Raw genomic sequence first — 18895 nt, forward strand, 5'->3', positions numbered from 1 at the left:
CAGTGGATGGATAAATTAAGATTTCCAAGTTACTGAATATGTCAGATTTATTACAAACAGCATGGTAAATCTGTCTGGAGTTGGTAGTTCTCAAAAACTGAGTGACTGTGCAAGAAGGAGACTGGTGTGGGAAGCCACCAAGACACCCTTAACAACTTTCAGTTTTCACAGAGAGTCAATCAATCAATCAACTTTTTTCTTGTATAGCGCCAAATCACAACAAACAGTTGCCCCAAGGCGCTCCACATTGCAAGGCAAGGCCATACAATAATTATGAAACACAGTCTACGTCTAAAGCAACATAACCAAGGGATGGTCCAGGGTCACCCGATCCAGCCCTAACTATAAGCCTTAGCGAAAAGGAAAGTTTTAAGCCTAATCTTAAAAGTAGAGAGGGTATCTGTCTCCCTGATCTGAATTGGGAGCTGGTTCCACAGGAGAGGAGCCTGAAAGCTGAAGGCTCTGCCTCCCATTCTACTCTTACAAACCCTAGTCAGAATCCAAGTCAGAAATACTTTATTAATCCAAAAGGTAAATTTGATTTTCATTGCAGTAACTTTCACTAAGAAAAGAAACAGAGCTAAAATTAGGAAATACGTAAATATATATAAACTACAATACTAATAATAAGTGTGTGATGCTGAGTATTATACTGATGAGTTATGATTTCACAGTTTACAGTGATGGTGAATAATAATAACTGAGAATGTCAGTTGCTGATAATGAAGTCTGCGTTAAACTGCACCAGAGTGCACATTAGCACGATGTTGTTCTTTGTGGAACATAGTGCACTGTAATTTTGACAGTGACCACAAGTGAGGCAAGCTGTGCACAATTTGAGAATGCAAAAGCGAAAAAGATGCCACCAAAGCTCCCTGAGGTGAAGCAATGAAGCAGGAAGGCTTTTGTTTTCAATTTTTTTTTCTGTATACAACTGAGCACTTTGTGCACCTGCCTATGTAAAGCGTATCTGATTATTGCACCATGTAAGGAGCAGAAAACCTCTTCCTTCGACTTTAGAACAGGAATTTGATGATCTACGGCATAGCTTTCTGCCACTTCACGAGAGCAGTTCTCCAACACTGCACCTGACCACACCTCATTTTAAGACCATCATGTTCATAGGTGCACAGATGAACACAAGTAAAGTTGCTATTTCAAGAGTATGCTGGGCATGAAAATGACAGCAGCTTTGGTTGGAAACTAGCAATGACACTTGTGCTGTGTGCTGTTTTTTCCCCAAGTGTAAGATCAGACCTGTTGATTTAAAACAGCATCATGTAAATATGTCATCAATAAGAAGGTGTATGTTTGCTTGTTAAAGTCATTGTCCATTTGTGGGTGCATAAATGGACATTCAGTGACCCTCGACCTTTGACCTGTTACCTGTACTTGTTAAGTGGTCTGTTTAGTTTTTGCTGAGCCGTGGGGACAGAGCTGTGAAAGCAGCAAGCTGCAGCATGTACTAACAGTCTGGGTTCACCGGCACGGCTGTTCAATCCATTTCACCACAGGTTGACTTTAATGAGCTCAGGCAGTCTCCCACAGACATGCCAACACTCTAGATACACACAAGAAACACACACACACATATGCACCCCTCAACACCACGCGCCCCTCGAGGCTGTGCTTAACGATGCTGTTCTGGTGCACCACAAGTCACCCCTGACCCCGCGACCTCTGTCCTCTCTCTTCTCTCCTTCCTTGTCTCGTCTCTCCCGTCAGATCCCAGAGGGGGCATCGCTGGCCATGAGCCTGAAAGATAAGAAGGAGAACACCCTGGGGAGAGGTACGCCACCTGCAGGCCCACCCACGCCATGTCACTCTGTCACACCAGCACAGTCTCACATTTTTGTTTCATGCTCACGTCACGAAATGCATCAAATTTTCATGACGCTTTTTTTTATTTTACTATTTCTAACCCTAATGCTAACAATAACTTAACCCTCCTTCCCCTAACCCTAAGCATACCCACCCACCCCATGTCACCCCGCATTTCATGCTCCTGTTACACAAAGAATTCATGCTCCTGTCATGAAAAATGCTGCATTTTCATGACAGGAGCATGAATTCATTTTGTGACAGGAGCACGAATCGTAAATTAATTTATTTTTTGTGATGCCATCATAAAATGGCGTGAGATTGGGGTGGTTTCACACACTTGGGTAAACACGTGCAGTCACTCAGTCACACGGGAACACTAATGTAAACAGTCAGGAAAACAAACTCCCTCCTGCCCCCAGTAGGCACCTGGAGGCACTGCGCCTAATAAATCAGCACGCAGACGACCCTGAAGTTGTGCTGTCGCCTCGTTCAGGGCTTGTTCTCCGCATTATAGACGTATTCTATTAACGAATGTCAGCATGTGGGGAAAATGCGGCACGTGCTGGCCTCAGACAAGCGGGAACATAATGGGCGCTCTGCGACTTGACAGATGAGTTTACATACAGCATTTAATGGGCTTGTCCTGCCTTTGTCTGGGCTCTGCCTTACATAATCAGTACCAGACCAGAGCTCGGTTCTGTTCCAGCACTGTCCGTCAAAGCCTCTTCTCTCATTCATACTGCACCAAAAATAGGCTTTTGTGGCTCAAACCTGGCTACAGCTTCAAAGCATTAAATTGGGGGTGGGGGGGTGGGGGGTGTTATGAGCTTGTAGTGCTCCCTGGCTAATAGAAAACACTGCCTGTCTGGGATCAGTGCTTACAGTTTGGCACCAGCATCACTTTCACACTACAATGAGAACACAACCTACCTGCACAAATAATTGTCCTTTTTTGTTGTTTTTTGTTTTGGGGTTTCTTCCACCCCTTTAGTGTACGGGCAGTTTGCTGTATTTCTTTTACTCTGAACGTGCACTTGCCTTTTGCACATGCATTCATGTGTTCACAACTGAAAACAAAAGCGGCCACTTTGTGTGCATGTGTTTACATCTATATATAACCCAGTAAAGTTTAATGCTCTTTCCCAGCTTTGGCCGAACATTACCATCTCATTACACCGACTCCAGAACCAATCAGAGGCTCTGTGCGTCTCTCTTTTCTCTTTCCGTTCACTCGTAATCGTTCTCTTTCATTCTTTCAGACAGCTCCCCTCCCCTACCGGCCTGCAGTCCACCTTAATCACTTTCTTTCTCGCTTGTGCTCCATCTCCCTTACTTTCCCGTCAGTCTCACTGTTATTTTTCTCTCCTTCGCATCTGTCGCTTCTTTTTTCTCCCCAGTTTCTCCTTTCATGCTTTCTCTGATTGCACATTGTCTCATGCTAAATGTTCTCTCTCTCTTTCTCTCTCAGTGAAAGACCTGGATACAGAGAAATATGTACACCTGGTAAGTTTTTTAGTGTTTCAACCAAGACCAGACTAATCTTAACCTACGTCCTCAAAGCCCAACCTTGAACTTGTGCAAGGTGTGATGATCTACAGTAGCACCTTTCATGGTGAGCCACAAAGTTCTTGTTGAATTATCAGAAACATGTGGCCCCCTAGTTAGAATCTAAATGTGCCCACCATCAAATGTAACTTGATTTCACCTTAATATATGAAGTCTTTTTTAAGATATCACACACGCACATAAGGTTTCAGAGAAACCTGCCAAGGGGGTAGGTGTGGAAAATATTCCTTTAAGAAATGAGACACCACTTTACTTCATCATAATCATGTAAATAAAAAATAAATAAGCAAAAACACGTGAAAAATGCTGGACTGCCGTACAAATCATGCAATAATGATGGAATGTTAATGTTCGAAAACTTCAAGTTTTATTTGTTTATTTTTACTTTTCAATGAAGAACAAAGTTGTAAATAAGCTACAGTATATGGTCACAATTTAATGGAAACCCTTCTTGAGACATTTGTGCAGCCATGTTGCCAATGTGCTGGAAAATTTGTCCGTCTCAGGCACTTGTGGTCCTGAAAAAAAAACTTAATTTGAAGGGCAATGTGGCCCTGCACCTCCATCCAAAAGAGAATCTGGATAACCCTCCCTCTGACATGAATGCACAAAATGATGGCAGGGTAGGGCTTAAATGGAGGACTAAGAGGTAGAAATGAGATTGGTTCCAGGCATCACATACCCAAGGTTTCAGAGACTGACACCCCTGACGTATAAAATGTCAAATTTGTCCAGAGTCTTAGTGAGATGCCTTTATATATAAAGTCTTTGTTAAGATATTGTGTACACAAGGTTTCAGAGACTCAGACCTGTGGTTCCCATGGTTAGAAACAAAAACGTGTTCAATATAGATCGTTCCCAAAGTCTTAGTGAGGTACCCTTGTGTACCAAGCTTCACCTATATAAACTATAAGTGAGGGGTCCCCAACCCTGCTCCTTGAGACGACTCGTCCTGCATGTTTTCCATCTCTCCCTTCTCTGCCCACTGCTAATTACTTAAGACAGGTGTGATCAGCCAGTCAAGAACTTAGAAACACCAGACTTGACTAATCAGCTGTGGTTGCAGCAGATACATATGGAGAACATGTGGGGTCCGGTGATCTCAAGGAGCAGGATTTTTGACAGTTGCACTGAGGCTTTTGTAAAAATACACAAGTCCTGCAGGTGGCCACAAGTAGAATCAAACCACACCCAATGAAGAATTTGTCTGAGGTCTTTATGAGTTACCAACTTTCATCTTGTCAAGATGCCACAAACACATTGATCATGTATCCAGAGACACACAGAAGACACACACAGAGTCGAGCAGTTCTTAGAGCTGCTCTACATTCGGCAGTGCTGGTAAAAATGCTCCTGCTTGTGGCAGCGTTGCTGAAGCCTGAGTCGGATTGACGACAGACAGAATGAGGGTGAACGGAGGTGAACAGAAAAGCTGCTGAGAGGGCATGACAGCACTAATGCCACTAAAGCTCCTTTATAAACGCCAGCCAAGATATGGGCCCTTTGACTTTACAATAATGAGTTCCCGGGAACACAATTTGCCGGGTGAATAGTTATTTTACGGGACAGCTCCATAGTCTTTTTTTGGGCATAATTTGTTGAAATTCGGCTGCGTCTTTCTTTTGCTCTTTATTCAGCACCTGGCAGCATCTTGAGAATTTCTAGACTCCCATTACTCCCTCAGTACCATATATTATTCAGCCTTCGTAGAATATCCAGATGTGCTTGCTGGATTGTGTGTCTAATGGAAGCAGCAGAAAATCTCCCTTCTGAGCATTCATTTAGCTCCTCCTGAGGCGGTTTATTGGTTCAACCTTTGTGCAGTGAGCTGACTTTTGGCCTCTGGTGTTTCAGGTCCCACCTCATGATGAGCTCATGGAGACCAAGAAGTCTCACAGGCAGAGCCACCGCAAGAAGGTGCTGCCTGAAATCTACCTGACACGCCTGCTGTCGACAAAGGTGAGCACTGCCTAGTCAGAACCATATGCTGTCTTGTTACCTTTTTATTACTTGTTTCACAGCTCACACAAGCCTCAAGAAAGGTTTCAAATTCCTACATCCTATGAAACCCCATCTTTACCTCACCGAGAAGCAGCATTTTTATTTTTTTTCCATTGCTCCACAGGGAACTCTTCAGAAGTTCTTGGATGACCTCTTCCAGGCAATCCTCAGCATCCCCCCAGACCGCCCCCCTCTGGCTGTAAAATACTTCTTTGACTTCCTGGAGGAGCAGGCTGACAAAAGGGGCATCACAGACCCAGACACACTGCACATCTGGAAAACCAACAGGTAGACACTTTCAAACTAGGATTCCAAAAACGCATTTTCATGTGCCTGCCTCAATGTACATACAAGTGCATGGCAGTGATGCTTTATTTTCCCCTCGGTGCAGTTTGCCACTGCGTTTCTGGGTGAACATCCTGAAGAATCCCCAGTTTGTGTTTGACATTGATAAGACGGACCACATGGATGCCTGTCTGTCTGTCATCGCCCAGGCCTTCATCGACGCCTGCTCCATTTCTGACCTACAGCTGGGCAAGGTGAGACTATCTATCTGTCTGTCTGTCTATCTATCTATCTATCAGTGACGTGCAGTGAGGTTGATGGCTGGTGAGGGACTGACTTCATCACAATCAGATTTACAAACATGAACCCCACAGTGTACCTTATTCACATTCGATTGGCAGCACTTAACGTGTTATGTTTAAACTCTCATATCAGCATTCTTTACACATACAAACTATAGCGCACAAAAAGCACATTTAATAAAAAAAAAAACATTATGGTCTTACCCTTACCTATAAATGAAGTCCATGTGCCACTCCTTCTGAACAAAAGCATCGATGACTTGTTTGTAGAAGTGTTCCTTATCTTTCTTCAGTTTTAAAAGTCTCTCTGTCTCAGTGGAGCTCACTGCCAGGTAAGAAAGTCGTCCTGTTCCGACTGTATGTTTGGAGACTTTTCTGGCTTTGAATGTGAGTGGTCGACCGCTCGTGTATGGTGAGAAAATTCTTCAGGTCACAATATTCCATCTGAGTCCAGACAGTCACAAGTTGAAAAAAGAAGGCAGCAGAAAAGACGTTTTCTTGCTGGACGTCCACACACCAGCCTTTTAGTGTGTCCAACTCCATTTGAAAAGAGTAGGTCTCCTGTACTGCAATCTGAAGCAAACCTTTTAGCTCTGGTGTTGGTCTTCCTTTAATTCTTACCTCCTGCTTCGATTGAAAGTCCAGTTTAGAAAATTGTTTCAGTTTGGATATGTAATCCTCCATTCTGAAAGTAAAATAAATTGACCGCTGCTCTTGACTTGCAGCTTGCTGTCACTTATTCTGCAGCTGAGGAGTTGCTGCAAGACAAATCCCTGAGATCACTTAGTGTCCCCTACCATGAGGCAGGAGAATTGTGTGCCTCACCTGGTGCCTCTTTGCAGCCGTTTTCTGATTGTTCAGCACACGAAACACACACGCATACAGTTGTTGACAAAAAACACTGTACTTTATCTACAGCAGCTAAACTATGGAATTTAAATTCATATAACTAAAGTGTTTGACCATTTTAAGAGCAACATACAGAGAAACAGTAATACAGTCTTAGTGCACAGCATGCTAGCAGTTAGCCCAGTGATTGCACAATCCGCAGTGAGGCACATATTTATAGAGCGCATTTCAAGACACCCAAGTTGCATTATTCATTCACTCACACATATTGGTGGTGTGTAAGCTACTAGTGTAACCACAGCTGCCCTGGGGCAAACTGATGGAAGCCCGGCTGCTATTCTGTGCCTACAGCCCCTCCAACCACCACCTCATACACAGGCAAGGTGGGTTAAGTGTCTTGCCCAAGGACACAACGGTAATATGGAGATGTTTTGACTGGTTGGGAGCCAGATTTGAACCACCAACCCTTCAATCATAAGACAGCTCACTCTACCAACTGAGCTATTTTTTTTTATCTCTAAATGTTACCGTTTCCATCAATCTAGCTATGTCAGTCTCTTTTTATATCTATTTGTTTTTATATCTATCTCTATTGGCCTCAATCTCTTTCTATCTCTCTCTCTTTCCTACATACCTCTCATGTCATTTCAGCCCAGTCGGCTGATCCAAGGTCATGAGCACCAGGGATCCTTTTGTGTCACATACAAGCGTGTGTGTGTGTGTGTGTGTGTGTCTGTGTGCACGTACGCTCGAGTCTTCAGGCATGTGTCTGTCTGTGTGTACTTGCATGTCAATGTCCTTACTGCTGACAAATCCGTCTCATCCTTCAGACACCGTGACCCTGAGCACGCTCTGCTTCCTGTCTCTCTGACTGGCTTCCTCCCTCGAGGGAACTGAAGACTCATCAAATAATGCTCCTCTTTCACTGGGAAACAATATGATTTCTGCACTATCGTCAGAGCCACTGCCCTTACTACGTGGCCACTACTACTATCTGCCACAATATCACATGCATGCATATGAACACATACATACAAAATGTTTGGAAGAACGCACTGACATCCAGCTTCAACAGCTAGCAAGGAAACTTAAGTGGTGTCTTTAAAACAGAACCTGCAGACTGATTTACTGCATAGCACAATATAGTCAAGGGGTTATATTTTTGCTCATTGAATTTTTACCTTTGACATTGAAGTGCTGTTGCTTCATGTTAAATATCCTCAGCGTCCCATGATTCAGTGCTCGTGATAAATAGACTTTAGACCTGAATCTGTGCATTTGAGACTTCTGTGATATATGTCATAGGAGTTCAAATACGTATGGGTCTGAGTGTATTATTATAACTCATTTAAAGAGATACTATACAAGATTTATAATAGAAGACAACAAAACAAGAAAGTGCATAGGTGGAAGAAAAAACAAAATGTGCAATCAACTTAAGTAAAACAGGAAAAAAATGGGGGTGGGGGTAGGGATCAGGTAAGCTGTATTAATGTGTGGTATTTTTTGATATCTGATTTCAGCTTCTGAGAATTTGTGTAAGGCTGCTAAAAAGCCCAATCACCATATTTATGCAGACATTGTGTGAAGTTGTATAACAGCTGTGTTCATGGCTGCGGTATGGTTTGAAAAGAGCACCTTGAAATTTGTGTGGATTTATTGGTGATGAATACGATGACGAAGGCCAAAGACAGAAAAACTATTCCAACAAAAATTATATATTTATTTCTTCTTCTGGGATTTTTGTGGGGGGGAAAATAATTTTTCAAAGTAATAAATGTGCTCTGGTTTCTGCTTTTCTATCTCTGACATGCATAATTGGTGTTATTGAATTAATCATCTGAGAAGCTGAGGTCATACACAGATGAAGTGACATGTGACCTTTTTCCTATTTGTATATTTGTAGAAAAATTTGGAAATCATTCCTGAAATTGTCAAGAAGACATTGGTGTAGAGAAGTTAAAGAGTGTATGTGTGTCTGTGTGCGTTTAATCTGTTTTAGTTTACTTTAGCATGGTGTCTTTTCCCAAATCACTGAGCTCAAGGAATTGTCTGATAGTGGAGCAGATAAGTATGACTTTTGGCCAGAATTGTTCACTTGGTCATACAAGCATCAGATTTGGCATGGATGTTCTTCATAAATCAGTGTTTGAGAAAAAAGTGCTGGCCACTTGAAAATCCAATATGGTGGCCAGGTAGGGGTCAATGAAGAATTACACAGGGGTCAAAATTTAAAAATGCTCCAATCATATTGAAAAGTATAACACATTTGTCTGATCATAACTATTCCAAAAAGGTATAGTTTGTACTATCTATGATTGAATGTTCTGGAGTTATGAGATAAGAACAGCAAAAATGGTGACAAAGGTCAGTTTCAGTTTGTACAGGGGTCAAAAATTAAAGCTGCTCCAGTTTTTGTAAAATGTGATGCAGATTATTGGTTGAGTTAATAGGGGTTTTAAAATGAATGGTTTGCCCAATGTGTCATGCTTAGTTGTCACGTTACAGGGTAACATATGTCATATGCCATAGAATCCAATGGACGTCAACATTGTTTGACATTTACTCTGCAAACCAAGCATTCAACAGTCAAAACTATTCCATTTATTAATCCTATTAATTCAGCCAATATTTTGCACCACTTTCTACCAAAATTGGAGCAACTTTAACTTTTGACTCCAGTGCAAACTGAAACTGACCTTTCTTACCATTCTTGCTGTTTTTACCCCATAACATTCAGTCATAGATAGTCCAAACTATACCTTTTTGGAATCTTTGTGATCAGACACATAATTTGGTATAGCTTTCAATATGATTGGAGCATTTTAAAATTTTGACCCAGTGTCATTCTTCATTGACCCCTACCTGGCTGTCATATTGGATTTTCATGTGGCCAGCACTTTTTTTTCAAACACTGATTTATGAAGAACCTTCATGCCAAATCTGGTGCTTGTATTGCCATGTGAAGGATTGTTTCAGTTATCTGCTGCACTAGAGTGTTGCAACATTTCATAACATTTCAACAGCAGAATTGAACTTGTGACTTCAGCACAAATACCTCAAAATTAAGACAGGATCATATCATCACCTGCTTGTTAGTTGGTCTTTCTCAGCAGATGAGGGCAGATGTGTTTGCCTGTCTTTGCTTACAGTCAATCAATCAAACATTCAACATTTATTTATAAAGTGCTTTACAGCACCGACTGGTATCCAAAAAAAAACATTCACAAAAATAAAACACATATAGAATAAAATTTTAAAACAGCACATAAAAAACAGAACATGTCACCTCCCCACTAAGTGTTAAAAGCCAGTTTAAATAAATACAGTAGTGTTCAGAATAATAGTAGTGCTATGTGACTAAAAAGATTAATCCAGGTTTGAGTATATTTCTTATTGTTTCATGGGAAACAAGGTACCAGTAGATTTTCACAAATCCAACAAGACCAAGCATTCATGATACACACACTCTGAAGGCTATGAAATTGGGCTATTAGTAAAAAAAAAAAGTAGAAAAGGGGGTGTTCACAATAATAGTAGTGTGACATTCAGTCAGTGAGTTCATCAATTTTGTGGAACAAACAGGTGTGAATCAGGTGTCCCCTATTTAAGGATGAAGCCAGCACCTGTTGAACATGCTTTTCTCTTTGAAAGCCTGAGGAAAATGGGACATTCAAGACATTGTTCAGAAGAACAGCGTAGTTTGATTAAAAAGTTGATTGGAGAGGGGAAAACTTATACGCAGGTGCAAAAAATTATAGGCTGTTCATCTACAGTGATCTCCAATGCTTTAAAATGGACATAAAAACCAGAGACGCGTGGAAGAAAATGGAAAACAACCATCAAAATGGACAGAAGAATAACCAGAATGGCAAAGGCTCACCCACTGATCAGCTCCAGGATGATCAAAGACAGTCTGGAGTTACCTGTAAGTACTGTGACAGTTAGAAGACGCCTGTGTGAAGCTAATTTATTTGCAAGAATCCCCCACAAAGTCCCTCTGTTAAATAAAAGACATGTGCAGAAGAGGTTACAATTTGCCAAAAAAACACATCAACTGGCCTAAAGAGAAATGGAGGAATATTTTGTGGACTGATGAGAGTAAAATTATTCTTTTTGGGTCCAAGGGCCGCAGACAGTTTGTGAGACGACCCCCAAACTCTGAATTCAAGCCACAGTTCACAGTGAAGACAGTGAAGCATGGTGGTGCAAGCATCATGATATGGGCATGTTTCTCCTACTATGGTGTTGGGCCTATATATCGCATACCAGGTATCATGGATCAGTTTGGATATGTCAGAATATTTGAAGAGGTCATGTTGCCTTATGCTGAAGAGGACATGCCCTTGAAATGGGTGTTTCAACAAGACAATGACCCCAAGCACACTAGTAAATAAGCAAAATCCTGGTTCCAAACCAACAAAATTAATGCCTCGCAGATGTGAAGAAATCATGAAAAACTGTGGTTATACAACTAAATACTAGTTTAGTGATTCACAGGATTGCTAAAAAAGCAGTTTGAACATAATAGTTTTGAGTTTGTAGCGTCAACAGCAGATGCTACTATTATTGTGAACACCCCCTTTTCTGCATTTTTTACTAATAGCCCAATTTCATAGCCTTAAGAGTGTGCATATCATGAATGCTTGGTCTTGTTGGATTTGTGAGAATCTACTGAATCTACTGGTACCTTGTTTCCCATGAAACAATAAGAAATATACTCAAAACCTGGATTAATCTTTTTAGTCACATAGCACTACTATTATTCTGAACACTACTGTAAGTCTTTAACTTAGATTTAAAAAGTGCTAGGTCAGGAATAGTACATAACTCAAGTGGTAGCTCATTCCCCAGTCTGGGGCCAGCTACCGCGAAAGCATGGTCACCCTAGCGTTTATATCTTGACCTTGGAACATCTAAGTAAAGCTGGCCAGATGCCCTTAATGTCCTACTGTAGGTGCGCAAAGTTAAAATTTCAGACAAGTAAGGAGGTGCAAGGTCATAAATAGCTTTAAAAACAAACAATATTTTAAAATCAATTCTAAAACGAACTGGAAACCAGTGGAGTGAGTACAGGATGGGCGTAATATGCTCATGTCTAAAAGTGTTTGTTAAAAGACGAGCAGCAGCATTCTGCACCAGTTGGAGACGTGCAAGAGATGACTGCTTAATGCCAGAATAAAGTGCATTACAATAATCAAGTCTGGAGCTGATGAAAGCATGAATGGCTGTCTCAAGATCACGTCTGAGAAAGTGCTTTATTTTAGCCAAAAGGCGAAGTTGGAAAAAACTAGCTTTGACAAAAGAGTTTATCTCAACCAGCTGTCAAATATCACTCCCAAATTCTTGACAGCTGGTTTTACATAGTTAGCCAAAGCACCAAAATTTGATGTTATCACATTTGGTATGCCAGAGCGCTCAAACACCATGATCTCCGTTTTACCATCAATCAGGTAAAGGAAGTTTTGGGACAGCCACTGCTTTACATTGCGAATACAATAAATAATGATGACAAAGCATCGCTCCCATTAGTCCTCATAGGCAGATAGATTTACAGTGGTATGTAAATGTTTTGGCATCCCTGATGATTTCCATGATTTTTCTTTATAAATCATTGGTTATTTGGATCAGCAATTTCAGTTAAATATATCATATAGCAGACAAAAACACTGATATTTGAGAAGTGAAATGAAGTTTCTAGTACAACCCCAATTCCTATTAAGTTGGTTCGTTGTGTAAAATGTAAAAAACAGAATACAATGATTTGCAAATCCTCTTCAACCTATATTCAATTGAATATCAATCAATCAATTTTTTTTATATAGCGCCAAATCACAACAAACAGTTGCCCCAAGGTGCTTTATATTGTAAGGCAAGGCCATACAATAATGATGTAAAACCCCAACGGTCAAAACGACCCCCTGTGAGCAAGCACTTGGCTACAGTGGGAAGGAAAAACTCCCTTTTAACAGGAAGAAACCTCCAGCAGAACCAGGCTCAGGGAGGGGCAGTCTTCTGCTGGGACTGGTTGGGGCTGAGGGAGAGAACCAGGAAAAAGACATGCTGTGGAGGGGAGCAGAGATCGATCACTAATGATTAAATGCAAAGTGGTGCATACAGAGCAAAAAGAGAAAGAAACAGTGCATCATGGGAACCCCCCAGCAGTCTACGTCTATAGCAGCATAACTAAGGGATGGTTCAGGGTCACCTGATCCAGCCCTAACTATAAGCTTTAGCAAAAAGGAAAGTTTTAAGCCTAATCTTAAAAGTAGAGAGGGTGTCTGTCTCCCTGATCTGAATTGGGAGCTGGTTCCACAGGAGAGGAGCCTGAAAGCTGAAGGCTCTGCCTCCCATTCTACTCTTACAAACCCTAGGAACTACAAGTAAGCCTGCAGTCTGAGAGCGAAGCGCTCTATTGGGGTGATATGGTACTACGAGGTCCCTAAGATAAGATGGGACCTGATTATTCAAAACCTTATAAGTAAGAAGAAGAATTTTAAATTCTATTCTAGAATTAACAGGAAGCCAATGAAGAGAGGCCAATATGGGTGAGATATGCTCTCTCCTTCTAGTCCCCGTCAGTACTCTAGCTGCAGCATTTTGAATTAACTGAAGGCTTTTTAGGGAACTTTTAGGACAACCTGATAATAATGAATTACAATAGTCCAGCCTAGAGGAAATAAATGCATGAATTAGTTTTTCAGCATCACTCTGAGACAAGACCTTTCTGATTTTAGAGATATTGCGTAAATGCAAAAAAAGCAGTCCTACATATTTGTTTAATATGCGCTTTGAATGACATATCCTGATCAAAAATGACTCCAAGATTTCTCACAGTATTACTAGAGGTCAGGGTAATGCCATCCAGAGTAAGGATCTGGTTAGACACCATGTTTCTAAGATTTGTGGGGCCAAGTACAATAACTTCAGTTTTATCTGAGTTTAAAAGCAGGAAATTAGAGGTCATCCATGTCTTTATGTCTGTAAGACAATCCTGCAGTTTAGCTAATTGGTGTGTGTCCTCTGGCTTCATGGATAGATAAAGCTGGGTATCATCTGCGTAACAATGAAAATTTAAGCAATACCGTCTAATAATACTGCCTAAGGGAAGCATATATAAAGTGAATAAAATTGGTCCTAGCACAGAACCTTGTGGAACTCCATAATTAACTTTAGTCTGTGAAGAAGATTCCCCATTTACATGAACAAATTGTAATCTAGTAGACAAATATGATTCAAACCACCGCAGCGCAGTGCCTTTAATACCTATGGCATGCTCTAATCTCTGTAATAAAATTTTATGGTCAACAGTATCAAAAGCAGCACTGAGGTCTAACAGAACAAGCACAGAGATGAGTCCACTGTCCGAGGCCATAAGAAGATCATTTGTAACCTTCACTAATGCTGTTTCTGTACTATGATGAATTCTAAAACCTGACTGAAACTCTTCAAATAGACCATTCCTCTGCAGATGATCAGTTAGCTGTTTTACAACTACCCTTTCAAGAATTTTTGAGAGAAAAGGAAGGTTGGAGATTGGCCTATAATTAGCTAAGATAGCTGGGTCAAGTGATGGCTTTTTAAGTAATGGTTTAATTACTGCCACCTTAAAAGCCTGTGGTACATAGCCAACTAACAAAGATAGATTGATCATATTTAAGATCGAAGCATTAAATAATGGTAGGGCTTCCTTGAGCAGCCTGGTAGGAATGGGGTCTAATAAACATGTTGATGGTTTGGATGAAGTAACTAATGAAAATAACTCAGACAGAACAATCTGAGAGAAAGAGTCTAACCAAATACCGGCATCACTGAAAGCAGCCAAAGATAACGATACGTCTTTGGGATGGTTATGAGTAATTTTTTCTCTAATAGTTAAAATTTTGTTAGCAAAGAAAGTCATGAAGTCATTACTAGTTAAAGTTAATGGAATACTCAGCTCAATAGAGCTCTGACTCTGTCAGCCTGGCTACAGTGCTGAAAAGAAACCTGGGGTTGTTCTTATTTTCGTCAATTAGTGATGAGTAGAAAGATGTCCTAGCTTTACGGAGGGCTTTTTTATAGAGCAACAGACTTTTTCCAGGCTAAGTGAAGATCTTCTAAATTAGTGAGACGCCATTTCCTCTCCAACTTACGGGTTATCTGCTTTAAGCTACGAGTTTGTGAGTTATACCACGGAGTCAGACACTTCTGATTTAAAGCTCTCTTTTTCAGAGGAGCTACAGCATCCAAAGTTGTCTTCAATGAGGATGTAAAACTATTGACGAGATACTCTATCTCCCTTACAGAGTTTAGTTAGCTACTCTGCACTGTGTTGGTATATGGCATTAGAGAACATAAAGAAGGAATCATATCCTTAAACCTAGTTACAGCGCTTTCTGAAAGACTTCTAGTGTAATGAAACTTATTCCCCACTGCTGGGTAGTCCATCAGAGTAAATGTAAATGTTATTAAGAAATGATCAGACAGAAGGGAGTTTTCAGGGAATACTGTTAACTCTTCTATTTCCATACCATAAGTCAGAACAAGATCTAAGATATGATTAAAGTGGTGGGTGGACTCATTTACTTTTTGAGCAAAGCCAATAGAGTCTAATAATAGATTAAATGCAGTGTTGAGGCTGTCATTCTCAGCATCTGTGTGGATGTTAAAATCGCCCACTATAATTATCTTATCTGAGCTAAGCACTAAGTCAGACAAAAGGTCTGAAAATTCACAGAGAAACTCACAGTAACGACCAGGTGGACGATAGATAAATAAAACTGGTTTTTGGGACTTCCAATTTGGATGGACAAGACTAAGAGACAAGCTTTCAAATGAATTAAAGCTCTGTCTGGGTTTTTGATTAATTAATAAGCTGGAATGGAAGATTGCTGCTAATCCTCCGCCCCGGCCCGTGCTACGAGCATTCTGACAGTTAGTGTGACTCGGGGGTGTTGACTCATTGTAACAAATAGCTAATTTGTTACTTAGTGATTTTATAGCTGTACAGTTACTTTAGTTAGGAAGCACCTTGATGTATGTAGGATTGAGTATTGAGGTGTGTAGTTGTAATTTGTCTTCCTTACCTCATGTCTTGTGTCCAGGCGGCAAAGAGGTCCCACTGGAAACTGTTGCTATGATAAAGGTTCTGGGATAGACCAAGGCAGGGGAGTCATGGGGGGAGATGTGTTTAAGGGGGTTTATTGGTGTATGAATTTTAGTAAATAGGTGGTTTTGGGGGGTTTAAGTTTAGGTTTAGAGATGGTGGGATTTTAAATGGGTTTTGGGTTGGTTAAAGGTATGGAGGGTTTTGATAGGTGTTAGGAGCTAGTTAGTTAGCTCTTACCTTTTTAGATTTTAATGGTTTAACCCGATTAGTCAAACCAGATAAAAGGCGCCTGAGAGATCATTCTGGAGTGGTAGTTGGGGAGAGACTATTCCCACCACCTCTCTGGGTATTTGTACTTTATGCACGATTTTCTTTGTTCTTTTTGGAAGGGTAGTGATAAAGTAAGAAAATTAAAGTTGTGGACCACATCAAGTTGCCTCGGCCTCTGTCTCTGCTTCTGTCTCATTGGGGGTTTGACCGCTAGGGGCCAACCGACGTCACATTTGGTGTCAGAAGTGATTTGTGCCTTGGTGAGACAGGATGGGAAGGAGAAAAGGGGGAAAGCGAGGCTCAGAAGATGACAGTGAATCGGCCGAAGCCTATAATGAGGGGGCAACGTCGAGGGGTCGAGATAGACTGGAGGAACTGATGGACCTGGTTAAGATACTGGCCGAGTCCCAGACAGCAAGAGACCGGGAGAGGGACAAAGACTGGTCTTTACAGGAGCAGCGTTGGTCGTCCATGCAGCAGCAGGTCCAACAAGTTCAGCAGCAGCTGTTAACAATGCAGTCAGAGCAATCTGCATATCAAGAAGAGGAATTAGTGGGAGTGCCAGCAGAGGCTGTAGGGGTTGATGGGGTATAATGGCAGCTACCACAGGCCGCAGCAGGAACCAAAGTTGTTACCGTTAGCCCCTGAAGACAATGTGGAGCATTTTCTCACTACTTTTGAGAGAATGGCTCAGGTGTGCAGGTGGCCAGTGAAGGAGTGGGCTTTTCGATTGGTTCCGCTCCTTACAGGCAAAGCCCGTAATGCCTATGTGTTAATGGATTTTGCAGATACGGAAGACTATGATAAGGTGAAGAAAGCTATTTTAGCAAAATATGAGATTACAGCAGAGACGTACCGACGTCGCTTCCGTTCCTTGAAGATGGAGACAGAGGAGACACCGTGAGAACTGTATGTGAGGCTTAAGGAACTGTTTTACAGATGGATTCAGCCAGAAAAATCTACTGTTTATGCCATATCCGAAACCCTCATCATGGAACAGTTCCTTCGTATGGTCAATCCGGAGTTGGAGGTGTGGATTCGGGAGCATGACCCTACCACTGCTGAAGAAGCGGCGCGGCTAGCAGAGGTCTTTACAGCTGCTCGTAAAGGGCCCAGAGCTACCTTCTTTGGCCGGGAACTAGGCCGGACCTTGCCAAGTAAGTCCTTTGGGGGTGATAGGGGTTTTGGTTTAGGTCAGGGTAATAAGCCTTTCCAGGTAAACCCACAGTCTCATTCTGGTAAAAAATCTTCTAGAATGGCACCGCAGGAGGTCAGATGTTATAATTGTGATAAGCTTGGTCATATACAGCGCTATTGCCCAACTTTGAAATCTAAGTATTCTTTGCTTTGTTCTGTGCCGAGGCCGGCATCGGTCCAGACTGAGTGTAGGAAGGGGCATACGACGCCAGTGTTGGTAAATGGCCAGCGTGTGGAGGCATTGTTAGACTCCGGGTGTTTTCAGACTGTGGTTTTGGCTGGTTTGGTTCCGTTTGAAGGTCAGTGTACCAAGGAAGCCCCTTTAGTATGTATACATGGAGATGAGCATAGGTACCCTATGTCAGAGGTTTATTTAACCGTAGGGGGACAGACTTATTTGGTTTCTGTTGCTTTAGCAAAAAACCTACCTTTTCCTGTCATTCTGGGCAATGATATTCCAACTCTTCCTGATTTGCTAGTTCAGGCTAATCAGGGTAAGCCGGAAGCGGGGGGACAACTTGTTTTGGAGCTGGGGGGACAGGGTACCTTTGAATCAGCTGAGCGGTGTAATGTTTTTACCAGAGCTCAGTTAGTAAGGGGAGATTTTGAGGAGTTACCGTTTTGTGATGAGGAATTGGAGGTTCAACCAGGAAAGACAAGGAAGTCTAAGTCTCAAAGGAGGAGGGAGAAGTTTGCTGGGTCTCAGAGGGAGGCACTGGTTAAACCCCTTAGTCTAGGGGAATGGGATATCCCTTTAGACATAGGGACTTTGCAGAAACAGGACCTTACCCTTAAGCCCTGGTTTGATAAAGTTAAAGAGCAGGAAGGTGCTGAAGTGGGAAAAAGTATTTGTTTAGATGAGGAACGTTATGTAATTAAAAATGGTCTTCTCTATCAAGTGAGAGGTAAAGTGGATGTCTTAGCTTTGCCACAAGAGTTTAGAGAACGAGTTATGGAGCTCGGGCACTCAATTCCTTGGGCAGGCCATATGGCATTTCAGAAAACACTTCGGCGGATTGGGAGTCGGTTCGCTTGGCCAGGAATGTACTCACAGGTCTCCAAATTTTGTAGTTCCTGTGAGGTGTGCCAGTTAACAGCAGGAAAGAGGGTAGCTCAGGCCCCTCTGCACCCTTTACCGATTATAGGTACGCCTTTTGAGAGAATTGGCATGGACATTGTAGGCCCGTTGGAGAGGAGTGCAGCGGGCAACCGGTACATTTTGGTCATGTCGGATTATGCTACACGCTACCCAGAGGCCTTTCCTCTTAGATCTATTAAGGCTAAACAGGTTGCCAATTGTTTGGTGCAGCTGTTTTCTAGGGTGGGGGTGGTTAAGGAGATACTGACTGTGGCACTAATTTTTTGTCGAAACTTCTTCGACATGTATATCAATTGTTAGGGGTCAGGGGTATTAGGACCACTCCATATCACCCTCAAACGGGCGGTTTAGTGGAGCGGTATAACCAGACGCTTAAAAATATGTTGCGCAGGTTTGTCTCCTCTACAGGCA

At 41.8% G+C, this 18895-nt stretch overlaps 1 protein-coding gene across 1 annotated transcript in view; it reads left to right on the forward strand.

Moving 5' to 3' along the window:
• plxnd1 (plexin D1) overlaps window positions 1-18895 on the forward strand; it is a 218689-nt gene that overhangs the window by 182100 nt on the left and 17694 nt on the right. The window contains exons 29-33 of the mRNA XM_034172730.1: window positions 1726-1789; window positions 3293-3327; window positions 5245-5349; window positions 5516-5679; window positions 5783-5930. Of these exons, the coding sequence (XP_034028621.1) occupies window positions 1726-1789; window positions 3293-3327; window positions 5245-5349; window positions 5516-5679; window positions 5783-5930 (516 nt within the window). The remainder of the gene's footprint in view (window positions 1-1725; window positions 1790-3292; window positions 3328-5244; window positions 5350-5515; window positions 5680-5782; window positions 5931-18895) is intronic.

Source organism: Thalassophryne amazonica, chromosome 6 (genome assembly GCF_902500255.1).
Source record: "Thalassophryne amazonica chromosome 6, fThaAma1.1, whole genome shotgun sequence".
In the NCBI taxonomy this organism is placed as follows: Eukaryota; Metazoa; Chordata; class Actinopteri; order Batrachoidiformes; family Batrachoididae; genus Thalassophryne; species Thalassophryne amazonica.